General features: G+C 44.4%; 1 protein-coding gene across 1 annotated transcript in view; it reads left to right on the plus strand.

Annotated features, from left to right (window-relative positions):
- The first annotated feature begins 5187 nt into the window (after nucleotides 1-5187).
- The window catches only part of rock1 (Rho-associated, coiled-coil containing protein kinase 1), an 85406-nt gene continuing 66750 nt past the window's right edge, over nucleotides 5188-23843 (plus strand). Inside the window, exon 1 of the mRNA XM_078397308.1 lies at nucleotides 5188-6050. Within this exon, the coding sequence (XP_078253434.1) occupies nucleotides 5958-6050 (93 nt within the window). The 5' untranslated portion in view covers nucleotides 5188-5957. The remainder of the gene's footprint in view (nucleotides 6051-23843) is intronic.

The raw sequence follows: 23843 nt of genomic DNA on the forward strand, positions 1-23843 counted from the left end.
CAGCCGCAATATTCGAATACAGAGTTAAACAACAAGGTAAAGGACAACCATTACAAACTTACTGTCTTCCTTGAAGACTTCGCCGAACTAACTAAATCGGGCGCCAAACGCGCACATGACATCGCTGGCCAATCAGCGATGTCGCTCCCTGGACCAATCCCCATGGTCGCGTTCCCACGTGACCTCGCTGGCCAATCCGAGGGTTCGACGACCTGGACCATTCTCTATGGTCGCTACATGACCCCCCCCAGAACCCGAGGTGCGGAACCTAACAGGGAGCCTGATTTCGCGACCATAACGGGTACGGAGAGGGACAGCCTGAACCACAGGAGCCGGAGGTTCCGGACTTGGCGGAACAGCCGGGACGGGAGGTTCTGGAGGAACTACCGGAACGGGGGGTCCAGGAGGAACTGCCGGAACGGGGGGTCCTGGAGGAACTGTCGGAACGGGGGGTCCTGGACTGAGCGGAACTAACGGAGGTCGGCCTCTCCTAGGGGTTTGACCGACCAGGACTGGTTGATCCGGATCCAAATGGGCAGGTTTGAGCCGGGACACCGAGACGAGCTCACTCTTGCCGCACATGTCTAAGGTGAAGGTAGCCGTTCCCTTACGCAAAACCCGGAACGGCCCTTGATAGACCCTCTGCAACGGGGCGCGATGGGCATCTTTACGCAAAAAAACAAACTCACAGTCCTTCAGGGAAGACGGTTCATGTACCATGGGACACCCATGACGTGAAGTCGGAACTGGAGCCAGGGAGCCCACCCGTTCCCGGAGAGATGCTAACACTGATGGGACGGTAGGCAGCTGGTCTGAAGGGTCAGGAAACAGATCTCCGGGTACTCGAAGTGTCGAGCCATATACTAGCTCTGCGGACGACGCACCGAGATCTAGCTTAGGAGCAGTCCGGATGCCCAAAAGAACCCAAGGGAGTTGGTCTACCCAGTCCGGGCCTTCAAGCCTTGCACTGAGGGACGCCTTAAGTTGGCGGTGGAACCTTTCTACGAGTCCATTTGCCTGGGGGTGATAAGCAGTCGTGGGTTGTAACTTGGACCCGTACAGTTCTGCCAGCGCGGCCCAGAGGGACGAAGTGAACTGTGGCCCTCTGTCAGTGGTAATAACTGCCGGGACCACGAAACGAGCTACCCAATGAAGGGCCAAAGCCCTAGCACAAGACGCGGACGAAATATCAAACAATGGGAAAGCCTCTGGCCACCGGGTGAACCGATCCACCACCGTGAGGAGGTGGGTGTAGCCCCGGGAGGAAGGTAAAGGCCCGACCAAATCCACGTGGATGTGGAAAAAACGAACAGCCGGGACCTCGAAATCCTGTACGGGGGGCTGGACGTGGCGCTGGACTTTAGCGGTCTGACAGGGCACGCAGGAACGTGCCCACCCCGCTACCTGTTTCCGCAGGCCATGCCAGACAAACCTCGCTGCTACCAAGGCAGAGGTGGAGCGGATAGACGTGTGCGCCAGCCCATGAATGGCATCGAAAACCCGGCGCTGAAGGGAGGGCGGTACTACCGGCCTGGGACGGGGAAGAGAAACATCGCACCAGACTTTCGTGCCCTCCGACCCACAAGCTACCTGGGCCAACTTCAATCCCGAAGTGGTGGACCGGTAAGTCGAAACGGTATCCGCTAGGAGCTGTGCCTCCGCAAGCTCCTGGGGATCCACCTCGCAGTCCACCGCCGAAATAGGGGGAAAAGCAGGTCTAGACAGGGCGTCAGCAACGGCATTAAGCTTACCCGCGACATGACGGACATCGGTGGTAAATTCGGAGATAGCAGTCAGATGCCGCTGCTGGCGGGCCGACCATGGGTCAGACAATTTCAAAAAAGCAAATGTTAATGGCTTGTGGTCCGTAAATGCCACAAATGGGCGGCCCTCGAGGAAGTACCTGAAATGACGAACAGCTAAATAGAGAGCCAGAAGCTCTCGGTCAAATGCGCTATACTTCAGCTCGGCCGAATTTAGTTGCCGGCTGAAAAACGCTAAAGGCTGCCAACGGCCACTGACCTGCTGCTCCAGAACACCGCCCACCGCCACGTCAGAGGCGTCAACCGTCAGGGCCGTGGGGGCGGAGGGGCTCGGATGGACCAACATGGTGGCGTCTGCCAAGGCTGCCTTAGCTGCTGTAAAAGCCGACTCAGCGGTCGGGGACCACAACTCTACCGGATTCCCTGCAAGGCATTGGAAGAGTGGGCGCATGACTCGCGCAGCTGCCGGAACGAACCTATGGTAGAAATTAACCATGCCTACGAACTCCTGTAGCCCTTTTACTGTGGTGGGCCTAGGAAATGCCCGGATAGCCTCCACCTTTTCGGGCAAAGGGGAGGCGCCGGCAGGGGTAATTCTGTGCCCTAGAAAATCAAGAGCAGGAAGGCCGAATTGACATTTGGAGGGTTGGATTATGAGCCCGTGGTCTTGGAGCCGCTGGAACACGGTCCGCAAATGGGCCTGGTGTTCCTGCACGGAGGGGCTGGCGACCAGGATGTCGTCTAAATAAATAAACACAAACGGTAAACCCCGGCCCACGCGGTCCATCAGCCGCTGGAAAGCCTGTGCCGCGTTCTTTAAACCGAAAGGCATACGCAACCATTCAAACAACCCGAACGGAGTAATTGTTGCAGTTTTCTGTATGTCCTCCGGTCGCACCGGAATCTGATGGTATCCTCGCACCAAATCGAATTTGGAAAACACCACCGCTCCTTCCAGCCCAGATGAAAAATCCTGTAGGTGCGGTATGGGGTAGCGATCAGCCGTGGTGACAGCATTGAGACGCCGATAATCGCCACATGGTCTCCACCCCCCAGATGCCTTGGAGACCATGTGTAACGGCGAGGCCCACGGGCTGTCAGACTGACGGACAATTCCCATTTCCTCCATTTTCCTGAACTCCGCCCTTGCCACCACGTTTGTCTGGCGGTAGTCTCCTGGCCCGAGCGAAAACGGGAGGGCCTTCGGTGCGGATGTGATGGACCACACCGTGCTTAGCCGAAGGCGTGTCAAAACGTTGGACGAGCAGCTCCGGAAACTCTGCCAGAATCGCAGCATACGAGTCGGGGGCCGCGACGACGGCCTGGACAGTAGGGCTGGGCGAGGAGGCGATTGTCGGAGCGACGTGCTCATCTTCGGCGGAGGGTCGGAGCTCGTTACCGCGGACATCAGGAACCAGTGAAAAAGCCCAGAGAAAATCTGCGCCCAGGATCGCTTGTTTGACGTCGGCTATGATAAATGGCCATTCGTACGTGCGGAGGCCTAACACAAGGGACATCTTCCGTGTACCGAAAGTGCGAATTGGGCTGCCATTAACCGCGATGAGGGTGGGACCTGTCTTACCCGATCTGGTTTCGAGGTCGGTCGGCGGCACTATGCTGACGATGGCTCCCGTGTCTACCAAAAATTCTGTGTCCGTGAATCGATCATGGACATAGAGGCGCCGGTTCTGGCCAATCGTAACTGCCCCTATGTACGATCGGCCGAGGCATTTCCCGCGAAGGTACAAGGCAAACGGCAGTTGCGGGATTCGTTACCCCATCGTAGGTGATAATAGCACCAGCCGCGCTTGTGTGGATCTTTTTGGCGGGCTTTCGGAGAATTGGCGGGAGACGTGGCGCCATCTTGCCGTCGCTGTGGCTTGGTCACTGATGTCGAGACTTTGTTGATCGAACCACTTGCCTTGTTTTTTGCCGCTATGAGCGCGTCCGCTTTCGCTGCATATGCTTCGGGGTCCTTAAAAGAACAATCCGTGAGCAGCAGTCGGAGATCCTCGGGAAGTTTCTCGCGGAATGCCTGTTCGAACATAGGGCAATCCGTATGCTCACCGGCTAGCATCATCATTTCGGCCATGAGGACGGAAGGCAGTTGGTCTCCAAGATCTGGTAGGTGCAGAAGTTTTGCCGCACCACCATGCTTATTAAACCCGAAGGTTCGCAGTAATACTTTCTTCATGGCCTCGTACTTGTTTTCCGCAGGTGGATCCACGATGAACCGCATCACGCGCTTGGTTGTGTCCGGCGATAGAGCGCTGACGAGGTAGTAGTACTTCGTGGATTCGTCCGACACCTTCTTTATATGAAATTGAGCCTCGGTGTGGATAAACCAAGCTTGCGGTGCGTGCGTCCAAAACAACGGAAGATGAACGCTTCCGGCGCTTGACTCCGGTGTGCCCGGCTCGGTCATCGTCAACGAGGCGTCAGGTTCCTGCTCAGTCGGTGATCGTCCAGATCACGTCGGGGTCACCAATATGGCGAGTCCGAAACTTGTTGGTTGTAGAAGAAGTTTATTGCAGCCGCAATATTCGAATACAGAGTTAAACAACAAGGTAAAGGACAACCATTACAAACTTACTGTCTTCCTTGAAGACTTCGCTGAACTAACTAAATCGGGCGCCAAACGCGCACATGACATCGCTGGCCAATCAGCGATGTCGCTCCCTGGACCAATCCCCATGGTCGCGTTCCCACGTGACCTCGCTGGCCAATCCGAGGGTTCGACGACCTGGACCATTCTCTATGGTCGTTACAATACCATGCCCTCGACTCAGTGCAGGCGTTGGGAGAGAGGAGGATGATGGCAAAGTTTACATCGCTACTGGACGACTCCCACCCTATGCAGGACATTGTCACTGCACTGAGTAGCTCCTTCAGTGATAGACTCCTTCACCGAAGGAGAGATATAGGACGTCCTTCCTTCCCGCTGCTGTGAGACTGCACAACCAGCACAGTTGAGGGAATACACAGTAAATTGATGACAATTTATCCTTGTCTTTACTTTTATATATAATGAATGATCTCTTGCTATCCACTTTGCTGCTGTAACACTGTAAATTTCCCCGGTGTGGGACAAATAAAGGAATATTATTATTATTAATCACGACTCTACTCACTCCGACCTGCGCGAGATAACCACATGAGGAGTTTGCGCAGTAATCAACCAGAACCAGAGCCAGGCGCGTGCGCAGTGGAGCTCGGGCCGGGCGGGGTGGAGGCGCCGGGCGACGCGTGCGCAGTGGGCGCGGTGGAGGCGCCGGGCGACGCGTGCGCAGTGGGCGCGGTGGAGGCGCCGGGCGACGCGTGCGCAGTGGGCGCGGTGGAGGCGCCGGGCGACGCGTGCGCAGTGGGCGCGGTGGAGGCGCCGGGCGACGCGTGCGCAGTGCGCTGGGGCCGCTTTGAGTGTTTGAACAGGAAGGCGGACATGTTGATCAGGAAAAGAAAGTTGCAACTGACGGCCAGGTTTTCAGGAAGGAAAAAAACGACGCTGCATCCCTGCCGTCTGTGAGAAAGATCCCGGAGAATAAGAATCCTTGTTACTGTGTTTTTTTTATTTCTTAAAAAAAGTGTTTGGAGTGAGTTTAAAGGAGCTGGTGGCTGGTTGTGCGAGTTGAGTTAAGTGATGTACACAGAGGATGTTAATTGCGCGCTGTGCAATCCGGTGTGAAGAAACATTTGCAGAAGTTCGCTTTCCTGGATTGAAGCTGTCAAGACACCAGACGTGTTGTTCAGGCCTTTAACTGAAACCTGTTACAGGAGCTTGAAACCGTGTTTTTATTTCTGCAAATTGAACTTTTAAGACAACATTACAACATTGTTTTACTCTTTCAAATCGTGGATGTCGAATGTATATATAGTATATTTTTTTACGTACAAATCAGAGTACATATTTTTTTTTTCTGGTCACGAGCCACTGCCCTTTAGGTTTTGAAGAAGAACGGGAAGTTTTTTAATTTATTTTTAAATGCGGCATAGATTCGCAGAAACTTCATGGAAGGTTTTATGGTTCAGAGTGTTGGAAAAAGTGTTGCGTGAAACTATGTCGTGAAGCGGCTTGCAACGATTGTTGAATACATGTGTTCGAGGCTGGTGAAGGTATTTTTATAGTCATATCGGAAGTGCTTATTTTACATCGATTTTGTTTAATTGGGACTAAAGTTCATAAAATAACAGGACACAATGTCGTCCGGAGAAAGCTTGGAAGCTCGGTTTGAAAAAATTGAATCCATGTTAAAGGATCCCAAGTGTGAAGTGAACTGCGAAAGTTTGCTGGTAGGTGAATTCTTATACATTACTCATGATGCTTGACCATCCTGTTGGTATAGATGTGTGATCTTTCAAGTGTCAGAGCGAAATTCGTAATGGACAGCTTTCAAAAATATATTCCTTCATTTCCATCAACACACATGATCAGTGAGAATGTTTCCATTTTGATATAATCAATTCCACTGTTAAATTTGATTTGTGTAATACTTTGTAATGATACAGTACTTGTTATATTGCCCTTTGGTGGTCGCATATAATGCACTATTTCATCTTTTCTCTTATTGCCAGTGTAGAAGAATAAAGTTCCTGAGTTTAAATTCTGACAGATTTGAACTAGTAAAACACAATAATGTGATTTCACCCACTGCGGTTAGTATTGATGTTCCACAGAATACTTTGCATTTGTGTATGTGAGAGGTTCAACTTATTACAGGTGCTGGTGTGATTATAAATGTAAATTATTTTAATATTTTTGATCAAATAAGAATGTAAAAAAAGTGTAATGAGTTGTAACTATCAGTTGGTATCTAAAACATGCTAGAGTACATTTGGATGGAACAAGAAAGATCATAAAAGTTAAATAGAGTCACAGAGCTATATAGCACGGAAACAGGCCATTCATCACAATTCACCCATGCTGACCAAGATGCCAAACTGAGTTAGTTCCACCTGGCCCATATCCCTCCAAATCTTTGCCATCCTTGTACCTATGCCTTTTAAATGTCGTATTTGTACCTGCCTCTACCACTTCATCTGACACTTCATTCCATGTTTGCACCATCCTCCACGTGAAAATTTACTCCTTTAAATCTTTCCTCTCTCATCTTAAACCAGTGCCCTCTAGTTTTAGACTCCCTTACCGTAGAGAAGGTCCTTTTCACCTTATCTATGTCGCTCATGATTTTGTACACCTCTATGAGCTCACCCTTTTGGCCTCCTAAACTCCAGAGAAAAAATGATCCAACCTATCCAGCCACCTTGTTATTTTCAACCTGTAGACCTGGTAATATTCTTGTAAATCTATTTACCTTTCTAGTTTAATGACATAGCTGGGCGACAAGAATTGTACACATTACTAAAAATGTGGCTTGATTAATGTTGTTACAGTTGTAACATGACATCCCAACTGCCAACATTAACGCAACTGATGAAGGCAAGCGTACTAAATGCTGCCTTTATCGTCATGCACATCTGTGTCTCCGCCTTCATCAGCGATCACTTGAAGTCGAGTGTGAATGTTCTCCTCGTGGGTCTTTTCTGTGGTCTTGAGGGTTGAAGAGGCTGATTTCTTTAGCCATAGTCTTTATTACAATGTGGGCATGGATAAGTAGTATTAGAACATAGAATAGTATACACATAGGCCCACAGTGTCTGTGCTGAAAATAATGGCAAGTTAAATTAATCTACTCTGACTGTGCATAATCCATATCCATTCATCCCTTGCATAACAATGCGTTTGGCAACATTGGTGGTCAATCTCTGCTTTTGTTGCTGGCGTTTGCACGTTTTGCAGCTTGTCGTAAGTCATCTTCATGGAGTGCAGCTCCCACTTTCATAGAACTATGTACATACGCCCCCAGGTGCCTCCGTTCTACAATGCTCTCCAAGGCCCTACAATTTACTGTGGACACCTTGCCGTGACTTTTCCCATCAAAATGTAATACTTCATATTTATCAGTTAAATTCCATTTGCTATCCCTCAGCCCATTGACACGGTTGATAAAAATCTCGTAATCGTTGATTACCTACACTGTCTTTTATACCATCATTTTTTAGTGTAATTCACAAACTTGCATTCACATTAAAATTGTTAATATAAACAAAGAACAACTGTGGACCTAGCATCAATTCATGTGGTACACCAATTGTTACAGGCCTTCATCAGAAAAACAATTCTCTACCACCATTTGATTTGTGCCTTTAAACTCATCTCTCATCTACCTTCCATCCAAGCTCATCCAGTTGGGTAGCTTGACATGGGTCCCATGTGATCTAACCTTCTAGACTACCATGTGGTACTTTGTCAAAGGCCACACTGCTGTCCACATCCTTCTTGGTTACCTCTTTACAAAACCTAGTTAAATTGGTCATTCATGATTTCCCATTCACCGGATGATGCTGACTATCCCTGATCAATCCTTGTTTTACCAAATGCATGCAGATTCTTTCTTTCAGAATCCCCTCCAAAACTTTCCCACCACTGATGTTAGGCCCAGGCTTTTCTTGGCAGCCTTTCCAAAATAGACCTTAAATTTTCAGTGAAATATATCTTTTATTTTCCGTAATTATTGTATAAGCATAATTTAAATAATTTACTGCATATTATCAAGATGTTATTTGTGAGGCAATTTTAGTACTCGCTATTGCATTTCCTACATTACAACAGTGACCATCCTTTAAAAGGTATTTGTTTGCAATGTATTTTGGGACATCGAGAGCTAAAGGGAATGCCTAAATGCTGGTTATTTTAGTCATAACTTGTGCTTTGTAGATAGTCTTGATATTACTAACATTTGGGGAGTGAGTCATAGATCTGGATATTTTTGAGTGAAGCTTTTTAGCCAGTGGTATTGGTTATGAATGGTTTGGTGAGCTTTTGTTCATTGGTTGCCTCAAAGAGGAATTGGTGACGGTGTTGCAAATTACATATGGTTTGAAAGTTGAGCTTTTGCTTCATGAGAGTGGTCATTATTTGACACAGTTCGTGCTAATTTTCTTTCAGCAGATTAAATGTTTCTGGATACTACTGTAAGATGACATTGTATTTCCTTGCATTTCTAATAACTGAATCCATTTCTATACAACTGCCTCTGCATTTCCTCCTTGAAATCCTATTGAGGTTTCTCATTTCATCAGTAATCATTTCAGATATTTGATTTTCCTTTTTGTTCTTTTTTAATTATATTCACTTACACACGAATTGTTTTGAATATCAGTGAAACTGATTTAGATCCAACTTGTTCAGACTTGGTGTTATCTGAGTTGAGTAATGTTGAATAAGTTATTGATGAGTAGCTGGATTTGAATTTATTAATTGTCTCAATAATTGAGAGGAGCCTGATAATGTCTTAAATTGCTTGGTTAGATGCAAACCTGCTGTTTTTTTACATTTGTAACCTGCAATGAACAGTACAGCAACTGTACTATTGCTGACCTTCAAGCAGTTAATTTGCAATCTAGCATTGTTTGTTTCAAGGCCTTTTCCTTTCCCGCCATCAACTGGTGTAGCTAAATAAATCCAAGGAATTGCTGCATCAAGATAGTTATATCATTAAGCTGGATGAGTGGCCGAACATATTGAAGATTTCTGAGGTATAAGACACAAAGTGAAAAATATTTGTTCTATTTATTCGTCACTTCAGAGAAAGGAAAGTAAAAATTGAATCATACTGATGTGGTTTGGGTGGAAGCTAAAATATCAAAGCTTTTAAAATGCATACTTAACTTTCTTTGAAATATGTTTGACGTTAAGTGTGGGTTGTGACTCTGGGGGGCGGGGGCAGAGAGATTTGGACATGGTGACAGACACAGTGAGTGAAGAGAAGCATTGTGGGAGAGTGGAGAGACTTGGGGGCTTGGTAAATAGAAAGTGGGGAGAGTCTAGGAAGAGGGGAGACATGGGCCCCATTGCAACCTATTCCTGACTACCAGCACAACCAAGGAATGTGAATGTAAAATAACCCAATGGCGATAGGTGGGCAGGCAATGTATCGTGACGTGTGAACTGTGTAGGAAAGAAATGCAGATGTTGGTTTAAATCAAAGATAGACACAAAATGCTGGAGTAACTCAGCGGGACAGGCAGCATCTCTGGAGAGAAGGAATGGGTGACGTTTTGGGACGAGACCCTTTTTCAGACGTGTGAACTGGTGGACCCCACAGTTCATGGTGACCTTATCTGCAACATATGTTAGTTGCTTGTTGAATGCTTACTCAAAGTTGATAAGTTGGAGTCCCTGATACTGTACCAAGAGACACTCGAGGGCTTATTTATTATATGCACCTGATATAATTTAATAAATCATAGGAGTAGAATTAGGCCATTTGCGCATCGATTTTAATCTGCCATTCAATCATGTACTGCAGTAATGGAATTCTGTCTTGCTTTTAGCTTTGTAGGCACATTAATGTCCCAACAACAAAAAAATACAATTTGATTATCTGTTGCTCTGTAAATTAGATCATAGTGCAAAAAGACAAAGTATGTTTAACAACCATTGTAGTACAAACAACTGACTGATTGGTGCTAAAGGTTGTGCAGGATGGTTCAAAAACCTTACAGTTGATGGAGGAAGCTATTCTTGAACCTGATGATAATTGTTCTTAGGCTCCTGTGTCACCTTCCCGATGGTAGCAGCAAGAAGAAAGCTTGGGCAGTGCAGTGTGGGTCTTTGGTATTCGCTGTCTTCTTGAGATCGCTCTTCCTTTTGACCATTTTAATGGTGGAGAGAACAATACCCCATGATGGACCGGGCAATGCCTCCACTTTCTGCAGCCTTCTTTGTTCTTGAGCATTTCAATTTCTGAAACAGGCAGAGATACAGTCAGTATGCTCTCACCATACATTTGAAGAATTTCGGTAATATGCTGGAACCTCCTTAAACCTCTGAGGAAGTAGAGGCATTTGTGAGCTTCCTTTGTGATTGTATCTGTGTGCTGGACCCAGGATAGATCATCAGAGATGCGCACGCCAAGGAAATTGAAGCTGTTGGCTCTTGCCGCCACCATCCTTCTCGGAGAGATTAGCAGTCATAGAGGAGAGCCCTACAACACATAAATAGGCCTTCAGTCCAACTTGGCCATGCCGACCAAGATGCTCCAACTACACAAATCCCACCTGCTCGTATTTCGATCTATATCCCTTCATCTTATCCATTTACTTGTCCAAATGTCTGAAATGTTGTTATGGTACCTGCCTCAACTACCTCCTCTTGCAGCTTGTTCCATACGCCCATCATCCTCTGTGTGAAAAAGTTGCCCCACAGGTTCCTATCAAGTCTTTCCCGTCTCACCTTAAACCTGTGTCCTCTAGTTCTTGATTCCCCTACTTGGGGTAATGTACACTTTTACCTCTGTTTACCTCATGATCTTATACACCTCTAAGATCTTAATTCAGCTCTCTGCGCTCCAAGGAATAAAGTCCAGGCCTGTCCAGCCTCTCTCTATAACCTCTCCCCCCTTCCTATAGCTCAGTGCTTGGAGTCCTGTCAACATGCCACCATCCTTGTAAATCTTCTCTGCACTCTCTCCAACTTAACAACATCCCTCCTTTAACAGGGTACCTGAACTGAACATGATGTTCCAATGAGGCCTCACCCACGTCTTGTACAACTGTAACATTACATCCAAACATCTATACTCAACACCCTGAATGTTGATGGCCAATATACCAAAAGCCTTCTTGACCACCGTATCCACCTGTGATGCCAGTTTCAGGGAACTATGTATCTGCACCACTAGATCCCTTTGCTCTACAACACACCCAGGGCCCTGCCATTCACTGTGAAGGTCCTGCCCTGGTTTGACTTCTCAAAATGCCATATCTTGCACTTATCTGCATTAAACTCCATTGACCATTCCTCAGCTCATTTGCCCAATTGATCAAGATTTACTGTAATTTTTCATAACCATCTTTGCTATCTACAATCCCACCCACTCCTGGCTCATCATTATTTGTCCCGCAAGGGTTGTATTATCGGCAAATTTAAAGATGTTGTTGATGCTGTGTCTGGGTACAAGGGTATGTAGATAGTAGGACAGGGGACTGAGTCCTGAGGTGCCCCTGGGATTATGGTCAGTCAGGAGGTGATTTTGTTGCCAATTTGTCCACAATTGAGTTTTGTCAAGGATCTAGTCGCATAGTGATGAGCAGAGGCCTAGTTCCATGAGTTGGATGATGAGTTTGAAGGGATGATGATGTTGAATGCCGACCTGTGGTTGATGAACAATAGCCTGAGATACGTGTTCCTATTGTCGAAGTAGTCCAACATTGTTAATCTGTTATGGCATTAGGTGAATTGAAGTAGGTCCAGGTCGTTATTGAAGCAGGCATTTATTTGTGTCATTACCAATCTCTGGAATGTCTTCATCATGCGCAGGTGTTCAGAACGCGACCAAACATGCCATCAGGGCAGAACATTTTCCGAGAATTCACTTTTGTGAAGGATCTTCTGGCATCGCTCCGGGGACTAAGTTTATAGGGTTGTCGGGGGTTGTGGTGGCCCATGAAGGTACAAGGTTGTTCTTCCTTTTGAAGCAAGCTTAAAAATCATTGAGCTTGGCCAGGAGAATTGTGCCATTGTTACTTGACCTACTCGGTTTCATCTTGTAAAAAGTGATGGCGTGCAGGCTCTGCCACAGTTACTGAACATCGCACCTCTTAGATTAATTACCAAGGGATAATGTATTGAAAGATATAGAAATTGAGGGCTACATGGAACTTGCAAAGAAGAGAAACCTTTTCAAATAAAGTCAAATAAGCCATTATGAGACTGAGAAACAAGAATAAAACTGTTAGAGACATCATCCAAACCTTAGGTTTACCAAAATCAACTGTTGGAACATCATTACGAAGAAAGAGAGTACTGGTGAGCTTACTAATTGCAAAGGGACTGGCAGGCCAAGGAAGACCTCCATAGCTAATGACAGAAGAATTCTTTGTATAATAAAGAAAAACACCTGTTGGACAGATCAGAAACACTCGTCAGGAGTCGGGTGTGGATTTGCCAATTGCCACTGTCTGCAGAAGACTTCATGAACAGAAATACAGAGGCTACACTGCAAGATGCAAACCACTGGTTAGCTGCAAAAATAGGATGGCCAGGTTGCAGTTTGTGAAGAAGTACTTAAAAGAACAACCACAGTTCTGGAAATAGGTTTTGTGGACAGTTGAGACAAAGATTAACTTGTATCAGAGTGATGGCAAGAGCAAAGTATGGAGGAGAGAAGGAACTGCCCAAGATCCAAAGCATACCACCTCATCTGGGGGATGGTGGGGATGTTATGGCCTGGGCATGTATGGCTGCTGAAGATACTGGCTCACTTCTCTTCATTGATGATACAACTGCTGATGGTAGTTGCGTAATGAATTCTGAAGTGTATAGACACATCCTACCTGCTCAAGTTCAAACAAATGCCTCAAAACTCATTGGCCGGCTGTTCATTCCACAGCAAGACAATGATCCCAAACATACAGGTAAAGCAACAAAGGCATTTTTCAAAGCTTAAAAAATGGTCAATCCTTGAATGGCCAAGTCACTCACCTGATCTGAACCCAATTGAGCATGCCTTTTATATGCTGGAGAAAACTGAAGGGGATTACCCCCCAAAACAAGCATTGGCTAAAGATGGCTGCAATACAGGCCTGACAGAGCATCACCAGAAAAGACACCCAGCAACTGGTGATGTCCATGAATCACAGACTTCAAACAGTCATTGCATGCAAAGGATATGCAACAAAATATTAAACATGACTACTTTAATTTACATGACGTTGCTGTGTCCCAAACATTCTGGTGCCCTGAAATGGGGGACTATGTATAAACACTGCTGTAATTTCTATCCGGTGAAACCAAAATGTATAAAAATAGCCTTTATTAAAATCTGCCAATGTGCACTTTAACCACATGTGATTTCTTTTCTGTTACAAATCTGAAATTGTGGAGTACAGAGGCAAATAAATAAATGATGGGTCTTTGTCCCAAACATTATGGAGAGCACTGTATGGGAGAATGGGGACAATTTTGCCTGTTCGATGAAGAAATTAGTGCCAGTTCAGTTTTTTAAAAACTACCCACCTTGAGGGTTTGCAGTCTCTAATCGGGTGGTTGATGATGTAATTTGATAAGTATTAGCAAGGAGCTGCTGAAGATTACCCGAAGTCTGCAAAAGATGTTTGTTCATAAAATAATACAACAGCCCCATTTCCTTAAAAGGATTAGTCTACATCGTCATCAGACACTTATATATAGTTGTACATTACTCAGTGTGAATATGGTATGTTCATTGACAAAGGTCAAGAGTCACTGATTTAAATAGTTGGGAATTTTTGGAATTCTGCACTCATGACAGCCACAAATGCTTAGATGATGACTACTGGTAGTCCAAAAATCACAATGCAGGACTAACTCAGCGGGTCAGGCAGCATCTCTGGAGGACATGGTAGGCAAAGTTTCAGATTTTGCTGAATCTCTACTGTAGGCAATTAATGGGTTATGTAAAGTTTTAGTTTTTGAGAACTGTTTGTAAGTTGATTTTTCCATAAGTCAAAATGTTATTTTTCTACAGTAACATATACATATCACTGTACACACGTGCTACAATTTTATTTATTTGAATAATTACCCAAATACTACCTGTAATTAAATTAACTGAACATGTACTGTATCCAGTCATTAATAAATACAATGGAACTTGTTATTGTGAGCTTAAATGCTTTAAAAATGGTCGGATAATTTGTGTGGAGTCAGATCATCTGACTTGGGGAGCCACTGGTTAAATCAAGAGAAGCAAGGAAAACGGGTACAGGATAGGAAAATGGAATTGGTACATAGTTCTATCTTTGTTTTGTTCAATGGTGGAGCAGGTTTGCAGTTCTTTATGTTTATTATGCAAAAACAAAATTCAAGTTTGTTCGCCATTTCTTTGTTCTCCGGTGGCATTTTCAAGTGGTCCAATGTCCACACTTGCCTCTTTTTTTACTCTTTTTATATAACTGAAAAAACTATTGGTATTCTCTTTTATATTATTGGCTAGCTAACCTTCATATTTCATCTTTTTTCCCCTTATTTCTTTTATGATTGTCTTTGGTTTTTAAAAGCTTCCCCATCTTCTAGCTTCCTGCTAATATTTGTCGTAGTCTTTGTCTTCACTTTTACTTTTAAGCTATCTTTGACTTCCATTGTCAGCCGCAGTTGCCTCATTCTCCTCTTGTATGTTACTTGGATGAAAAGATCCTGCGTCTTCCACATTATTCCCCGAAAATCCTGCCATTGTTGCTCCATTCCTGCCATTCCTGTTTTGTGTGTAAGAAGGAACTGCAAGCTGGTTTAAACTGAAGATAGACACAAAAAGCTGGAGTAACTCAGCGGGATAGGCAGCTTCTCTGGAGAGAAGGAATGGGTGACGTTTCGGGTCGAGACCCTTCTTCAGACTGGTTAGGGATAAGGGAAACGAGAGATATAGAAAGTGATGTGGAGAGATAAAGAACAATGAATAAAAGATATACAAAAAAGCAAAGTTGATAAAGGAAACAGGCTGTTGTATGCTGTTTGTAGGGTGAAAGTGAGAAGACAGTGCCACTTAGGTGGGAGAGGGATAGAGAGGGAATGCCGGGGCTACCTGAAGTGAGAGAAATCAATATTCATACCACTGGGCTGTAAGCTGCCCAAGCGAAACATGAGATGCTGTTCCTCCAATTTGCGTTTAGCCTCACTCTGACAATGGAGGGGACGGAGGACAGAGTGGTCTGTGTAGGAATGGGAAGGAGAATTAAAATGTCCAGCAACTGGGGGTACAGGTTGGTTCATGCGGGCTGAGCGCAGATGTTCTGTGAAACGATCACCCAGTCTGCGTTTGGTCTTGCCGATGTATAAGAGTCCACACCTTCAACAACGGATACAGTAGATGAGTTGGAGGAGGTGCAAGTAAACCTCTGCCTAACCTGAAAGGACTGTTGGGGTTCCTGGACAGAGTCGAGGGAGGAGGTATCGCAACGGGTGTTGCATCTTCTGCGGTTGTAAGGGAAGGTATGTGGGGAGGGTTGGTTTGGGTGGGAAGGGATGTTAACCAGGGAGTTGTGAATGGAACGGTCTCTGCGGAAGGTGGAAAGGAGTGGAGATGGGAAAATGTGGCTAGTCATGGGATCCCATTGGAGGTGGCGGAAATTTCAGTGGATTATGTGTTGTACGGCTGATGGGGTGGAAGGTAAGGACTAGGGGGACTCTGCCTCTGTTGTGAGAAAAGGGGAGCAAGGGAGGAGAAAGGGGTACTGAGGAGACATGAGTGAGGGCCTCATTTATGATGGGAAAGGGGAATCCCCGTTCCCTAAAGAATGAGGACATCTCGGATATTCTAGTATGCAACACCTCATCTTGGACGCAGATGCGGCAAAGGCAGAGGAATTGGGAGTAGGGGATAGAGTCTTTGCAGGAAAGCAGGGTGGGAAGAAGTGTAATTGAGATAGTTGTGGGAGTCAGTGGGTTTGTAAAAGTCTGTGAGATCAAGAAAGGGGAGGGAGGTGTCGGAGATGGTAAAAGTAAATTTGAGTGCAGGATGAAAATTGGTGGTGAAGTTGATGAAGTCCATGAGTTCTGCATGGGTGCAGGAGGTAGCACTGATGCAGTTATCAATGTAACGGAGATAGAGTTCGGGGATAGGGCCAGTGAATGCCTGGAACAGTGATTGTTCAGTGTACCCTACAAAGAGTGTGCCCTACATAGCTGATGCCCATGCGGGTGCCCATAGCTATGTCTTGGACTTGTGGGAAGTGGGAGGAGTCAAAGGAGTTGTTGAGGGTGAGGACCAGCTCTGCTAGGCAGAGTAGAGCCTTAGTTAGTAGAGGGAAATTGAATGGTTTTGCAGTTGAGGAAGAAACTGAAGGCTTTAAGGCCTTCCGGGTGGGGGATGGAGGTGTAGAGTGACTGAACGTACATAGTAAAGATGGGGGAGTAGGGGCTCGGAAAGCGGAAGCCACTAAAGAGACGAAGGGCATGTGAGGTATCTTGGACATAGGTCGGGAGTGATTGGACCAGAGGGGATAGGATGGAGTTGAGGTAAGTGGAAATCATTTCCGTGGGACAGGAGCAGGCAGAAATAATGGGTCTGCCAGGGCAGTTTTGCTTGTGAATTTTGGGGAGAAGGTAAAAACGGGCTGTGCAGGGCTGGGAAACGATAAGGTTGGAGGCTGTGATTTCTGCTGGGGTCGCCTTCCAATTACCTTTAGCCAGCTTCTCCCTCGTGCCTCTGTAGTTACCTTTACTTATGGACACATCTGATTTCAGTTTCTCCCTCTCAAACTGCAGGTTGAATTATCTATATAGTAAAACTCTCGGGGAGAGGGGGAGGGAGGAGGGTGGAGAGGAAGGAGGGGGGAGGAGGAGAGGGTGCTGCCTCAATGCAGGAGAGGTTTGGGCCCAACGGGTCCACTTTGTCTAGTATCATATTATGATTAGTCTCTTAGGGGTTCCTTCACCTTGAGCTCCCAAATCAAATCTGGTTCATTACTCAACACTAAATCCAGAATTGCCAATTTCCCAGTGGACTGGACCACAAATTCACTCCAAATTCCTTCTCTTGGGATTCATGTTCCCAGATGACCTGCATATTGAAATCCCCATGATGACTGGAACATTGCCATAACTTCTCATCCCATTGCAACAACAAACTTCCACTAGTGTGGTTATATTTGGATGACACAAAGTATTGAGATGTTCTTGTAATACATTTCTTATTAATCTGGTGGAATGTTTATTGGAGACCAATTTTAGTCCTTTTTCTATTTCCTATTTACTACTTTTAGCAACTTCTCTGGGAACTGAGGGGGAATTTTTTTTGGAACACAGTCAGTAAAGAGATCTTAAAGTTACAAATAAATTGCCATCAGTACTTTTCCCAAAATAGAAATGCTTATCATTCTCTTGATGAACTATGCAATTTGAAAAAAACGGCAAACAACTACATCAAATTGTTTTAATTCTTTGTTTTAGATTCATATACCGTTGAATTAAAAAAAAAAAAAATTATTCAAGTTTTATCATTAAAATTATTCTCAAGTCATACGTGCTTCAAGGAATTAAATAATCAATACCCTCTTTTCTCTCCAAATACTGCAAAAAAAATGTTTTGAAAATTTATGGGATATACCATTTTTCTTGATATCAACTCTAAATTGGCTCTGAATCCTGTTTTCGGTTTCCTTTGGGTGGGTGGCTAATGTTTCATTACCAATTGCCCTAAATTTGAGTTATGGTGTTCTCAGTCAAGGTTGCTAAATGCCTCTGTGTTTTTGCATCACATGATTAAGGTCATTCACATCAGCTCTATCTTCTTCAAGGAGTGTCTAAAATCTTGATGTGTTATGTCTTGATCAACATATGAATGTTTGTGATATGAATATTGATATTTAGATTACTGTGTATAATGTGCTATCCAAAATAATTCTGCAATTTCTCTGGATAGCTCGTTGTTAAAATTGTACATTATTCTGAAATGTCTTTGACTCGACTGCCATGTACTATTCAGTACGTATAATCAGTGTCTGCTTTCGTACTGTTTTCGTACTAATTTCTCTGTTCAAGTGATGAGGAATTCTGGGAACTCATTTTCTACAATGATCCTGTCCATTTCGCATTGCGTAATCAAGTTGTTCAACATTATACAATGTTGGACAAATAAACGATAACCATCAGAATTTTTCAAAGTGTAATTATTGCTCAATGTTGCATGCTATTTCCTGAATGATAAGGAAAAAATAAAATAATTTTTCTTGAGAGTTACTTCATTATTTGAACAAAAGTCTAGTTTTGGTTAGACTCGGCACATTGGACAAGATCTGCAAAGGGAGAATTAACCCAAAATCACCTGACCTGATGTTTGGCATGAAACCTTAAATCTGTTCATCTCTCTATAGCTGCAGCATAGCCTATTTCCAGCATGTTTTCAAAGCTTCCAGATCTGCAGATTTTTATTTTATCTGCAGATCATGTATTACAACTTTATTGAAACATGCAAATAACACGGTGGGACGATTAATATGCACCTAATATTACAATATTGTGAAAGTAAAGAGGTCCATAATATTCGAATTTAACTTCAATTAGAAATAAAAATAAATGCTGAAAATGCTTAGTATTTTGTCAGCATCTGTGGAGAGAAAAAACGGTTAGCATTTCATGTTGTAAATCAAGTAGACTGCAGATACTCCAGATAGGAAATAAAAACTGGAAACACTCAACAGGCCAGACAGCATTTGTAGTAAGAGAAAGTTATCTTTTCGACCCTCAGACGCTTTGTCAGACCTGTAAAGAAGGTGAAACTGAAGGATTATGACTTCTGCAATGCCTTCCCAATCTAAAACGTGTGGGTTGCGAATAATTTCTTCCTGGGGCATGCCACGTTTTTTTTCCAGAAATATTATTTTGCCAAGATCATTTTGGCACAACCCCAATACTGAATTGTGTTGGTTTCATTACTATGTTTGGCAATGTTTTTTCCCATGCATGGTTGAGAATGCTGTTGTAAACTAATTATTCAACATATCTTATTTTTATTCTTTTACTGTGTTATCATAATCAGATTTCAAGAATTCTCTTGACATCATTCACCTCACCCACTTCTAGTGCCTTTCTCTCACCAATTCACAACTCGCATCAGTGTTAGGAAAGCTATTGAAGAGGAATCTTCAGGATAAGGTTTACTTGGATTTGCAAAAGAATCAAAGACAGCTGGCATGTTTTTTTCCCAAGACATGTCATGACTGACTAACTCGATTGAGTTTTTTGAGGATGTGACTGAGATGATCAATGAGTTTAAGGCAGTGGATATTGCCTACGTGGATTTTAGTTAGGAGTTTAGTTCAGAGTTTTGGGATGTGGGTAGAAACCAGAGCACCTGGAGGAAACCCGGGCAATTACAGGGAGAACATGCAAATTCCACACAGCACCTGAGGTCAGGATCGAACCTGGATCTGTGAGTTAGTAACTGCGCCACATTTAATTATGTGTTATGGCTGATCAGAATATTAAGTTGTATGCGATTCACAGTGGATTGGTAGATTGGATTCAGGACTTGTTTACCCGTGGTAGACAGATGATAGTTATGGGAGGCAGTTATTTTGGCTGGAGGTTTGTGACCAGTGGTGTTCTGCAGGTGTGATTATGAATAAATGACTTGGACATAAATCGTTCAGACCGTCAGTCTGAAGAAGGGTCTCAACCTGAAACGTCACCCATTCCGTCTCTCCAGAGATGCTGCCTGACCCGCTGAGATACTCCAGCATTTTTTGTCTAGCTTCGAATTATACCAGCATCTGCAGTTTTTTTCCTGGACATAAATGTAAATGGTTTGATCAGTAAATTTGCAGGTGACATCAAAATTGATGGAGTTACAGACAGTGAGGAAGATCTGAGAAATGGCAGATGGATTTTAATTCGAGGAAGTATCAGTTGTTGCACTGTAGGAGGTCAACTCTAAAGGGAAAGTATACAATTTATTTAAGATTCTCGACAGCATTGAAGTACAGAGAGATCTTGGGGTCCAGGACCATAGTTTTCCGAAAGTGGAAATACAAGTTCATGGAGTGGTACAGAAGACATATGGTATGCTTTCCTTCATCGATCAACGCATTAAGTATGAGAGTAAGGAGTCATGTAGCAGCTTTTAAAAATTTGATAAGGCTGCATTTGGGCCAGGAATCTGCCCAAACTGGCAATCACACTTTGCCTGGTCCTCTTGCATGCAATCAGTAATATGTTACTTCTCCAACACTGTTGCTCAAGTTCAATCCTTTTTTGAATAGTTTCATTTTGTATTATGTATGCTTCACTTAAAAACCCCCCACAGTTGACGTACTTGCCATTTGTTCAGATCAAACACATGATCTACCTCTTCTACAGATGCACTGTAGAAGAGAATCCTACTGAGATGCGTCACAGTTGGTTTGATTGCAGTTTTGCCCAAGAATGCAAGAAATTGCAGAGAGCTGTGGATGTAACCGAGCCCATCTCACAAACCAGTTGACCATTGACTCCATCCACACTGCACACTGCTTTGGGTAACCAACCAATATAATCAAGGAACATTTAAACTCCAGTCATTCCCCCGACTCCCCTCTCCTGTTGGGGAAGAGATACAAAAGCTTGAAAACCCTTGACGGGTGTCAAGGGTGAAAGGGAGAAGGCAGGAGAATGGGGTTAGGAGAAAAGATAGATCAGCCATGATTGAATGGCGGAGTAGACTTGATAAGGCGAATGGCCTATTTCTGCTCCTATCATTTATGACCTTATGAAAACACACCACAGATTTGGGAACAACTGCTTCCCCACAATATCACACCAAATGGTCCTCTCATATGCTGCGGTTGCAGTCCCAACCTACCTTTGTGTGGGCCCTTGCATTTTTTAAATATGCACTTTTTCAGTAACTGTAATGCTATCCACATTCTACACTCTGGTATTTGAGTAATGATTAATTTGTACTTGTGAATAGTACAATTTGAGTGGATAGGATGCAAAGTTTGAGTTAGAGTGTCGCGTAATGGCACATTTTATAAAACATTAAAATTTTGCGATAGTCGTCTGTCTGTAGTCAGTATGCTATAACTGCTATGTCAATTTTCCTCAGAAAACCTCTTTCACAAGCCAAATACAAAGGTAAACAACGATTCAAACTTGCTCTCAAAAATATATTTATTTTACTTGTTCATTGTTGGAATTCTGTACAGACCCACCAGCAGTTCATCAGACAATTTTACTGCAAAAAAAAAAGTATTCTTTAAAAATCAATAGTTATCTTCATGGTTGTCTCCGATATGACAACTGATGGGTTTCTTTTGAGGGGTCAATAACCAAAATTACTTTTTTGAAGGGTCAATAACCAAAAGTACTGAAACTGCGCTCCTCAAAATCACAAACGACATTCTCCTCTCCTCCGACGCTGGCAACCTCAACATCCTCATCCTACTTGACCTCAGCGCCGCCTTTGACACCATAAATCACTCCATTCTCCTCACCCGACTTGAAACCTCCCTTAACATCACCGGCACAGCCCTATCCTGGTTCAAATCTTACCTCTCTGACAGACACCAGTTCATCTCCATTAACAACTGTAAATCCCCCACCGTTCCCCTCCCCCAAGGTGTCCCCCAAGGCTCAGTCCTTGGCCCCCTCCTCTTCATCCTCTACCTGTTCCCCCTTGGTCAATTAATCCGCCGTCATGGTCTCAACTTCCACTGCTTCGCCGATGATATCCAGCTCCTCATCTCCACCAAGTCAATCTCCCCCACCACACACTCTACACTGACAAACTGCATCACTGAAATAAAATCTTGGCTTCAATCAAATTTCCTCAAACTCAATTGCAACAAATCTGAAATCATCATCATTGGTCCAAAAACGCTCACCAAATCCACCAAAAACTTCATCCTCAACATTGATGGTCTCCCAGTATCCACCTCCCCTCACATCCGGAATCTTGGAATCATCTTTGATCAAACCCTCTCCTTCGACAAACACATCACAAAGACAGCCTTCTTCCACCTCAAAAACATTGCCCGTCTCCGTCCATCTCTCTCCTCCACAGCTGCAGAAACCCTCATCCACGCCTTCATCACCTCCCGTCTGGACTACTGCAACAGCCTCCTCTATGGCGCACCCTAAAAAATCATCAGTAAACTTCAATACATTCAAAACTCCGCTGCCCGTCTACTCACCCACACCCCGATCCGTGACCATATCACCCCCGTCCTTTACAAACTCCACTGGCTCCCCATCCCCCAGAGAATCCAGTACAAAATCCTCCTCATAACCTACAAAGCCCTCCATAACCTGGCCCCATCCTACCTGACCGACCTCCTCCACAGGCACACTCCCACCTGCACCCTCCGCTCTGCTGCTGCCAATCTCCTATCCCCCCACATCCGGACCAAACTCAGATCCTGGGGGGACAGGGCTTTCTCCATCGCTGCTCCCACCCTATGGAACTCACTACCCCAAACTGTTAGAGACTCCTCCACACTCACCACATTCAAAACATCGCTGAAGTCTCACCTGTTCAGTACTGCCTTCAACCACTGAAGGTCACCTCACCTTCTGTCTCCTTTCTCTGTTCGTTTACTTATTTACTTATTTATCTATTTATTCATTTCCCTATGTTCTCTAAATCTCTGTAAAGCGTCTTTGAGTATATGAAAAGCGCTATATAAATAAAATGCATTATTATTATTATTATTATTATTATTATTAATGAATATCGCAAAGTTATCAATTCCATGATGAAGTGGGGGGTGATATGCCTTGAAAGCATTTTAAATGTCATTCACATGTAAACCCCAAAAACAAGGCTTTGTTTGAAAACTGCCAGGTCCACAATGCTTCTGCTTTGAAGTTGTTTCCTTTCTGTGGCATATCTTCAGTTCAGATTATCTGCAGGACAATTCAACAGAAACTATTTCATGTTGAACCATGCAAGATGCTCCACCTACAGAGCCATATCCAGGCCTCTTGTCTCAACCTCTATGGCAATATTAACTTCCTGTTCTGAGGTGGTTTGTTGCGACTTTGCTGCTGGGCAACCAGTGTGTGAGGTTAGCGATGCTGCAGATCCTACGTCCTGCGCTGGTTTGGAGGAGACATGGACTAGCCTGAGTTGAAGTTTATAGGAGATGTTGCCATTGATGCAATTGAGCTGCAAAAGTTGAAGATTTCTGAAGATTTTGGCCTTGATACTTTGTAAGTGCATCTGGAATATTCGGAGAAAACGCAGGTGCATTAGCTGAAGACACATGATGGTGATGATTGTTTGGCGTGAACTCCTCTATTCTCACACTATGTACACAGTGCTGATGATATAATCTTAATCAAGAGATCTTAAATAAATTTACAGCAGCAGGCGAGGGCATAAAGCAGGGCGGTTATGGTACAGCTTAATAAAATGGTCCTTGGTGGTCAGCATCGATATTGTGAGCCAAAATATTTATTTCGCTACCATATGACTCTATGCATGAATTGTCTCGACCTGAAAAGTCACACCTTCCTTTTCTCCAGAGATGATGCCTGATGCACTGAGTTACTCCAGCCTTTTGTGT

This window comes from Rhinoraja longicauda, chromosome 4 (assembly GCF_053455715.1).
Source record: "Rhinoraja longicauda isolate Sanriku21f chromosome 4, sRhiLon1.1, whole genome shotgun sequence".
Classification (NCBI taxonomy): domain Eukaryota; kingdom Metazoa; phylum Chordata; class Chondrichthyes; order Rajiformes; family Arhynchobatidae; genus Rhinoraja; species Rhinoraja longicauda.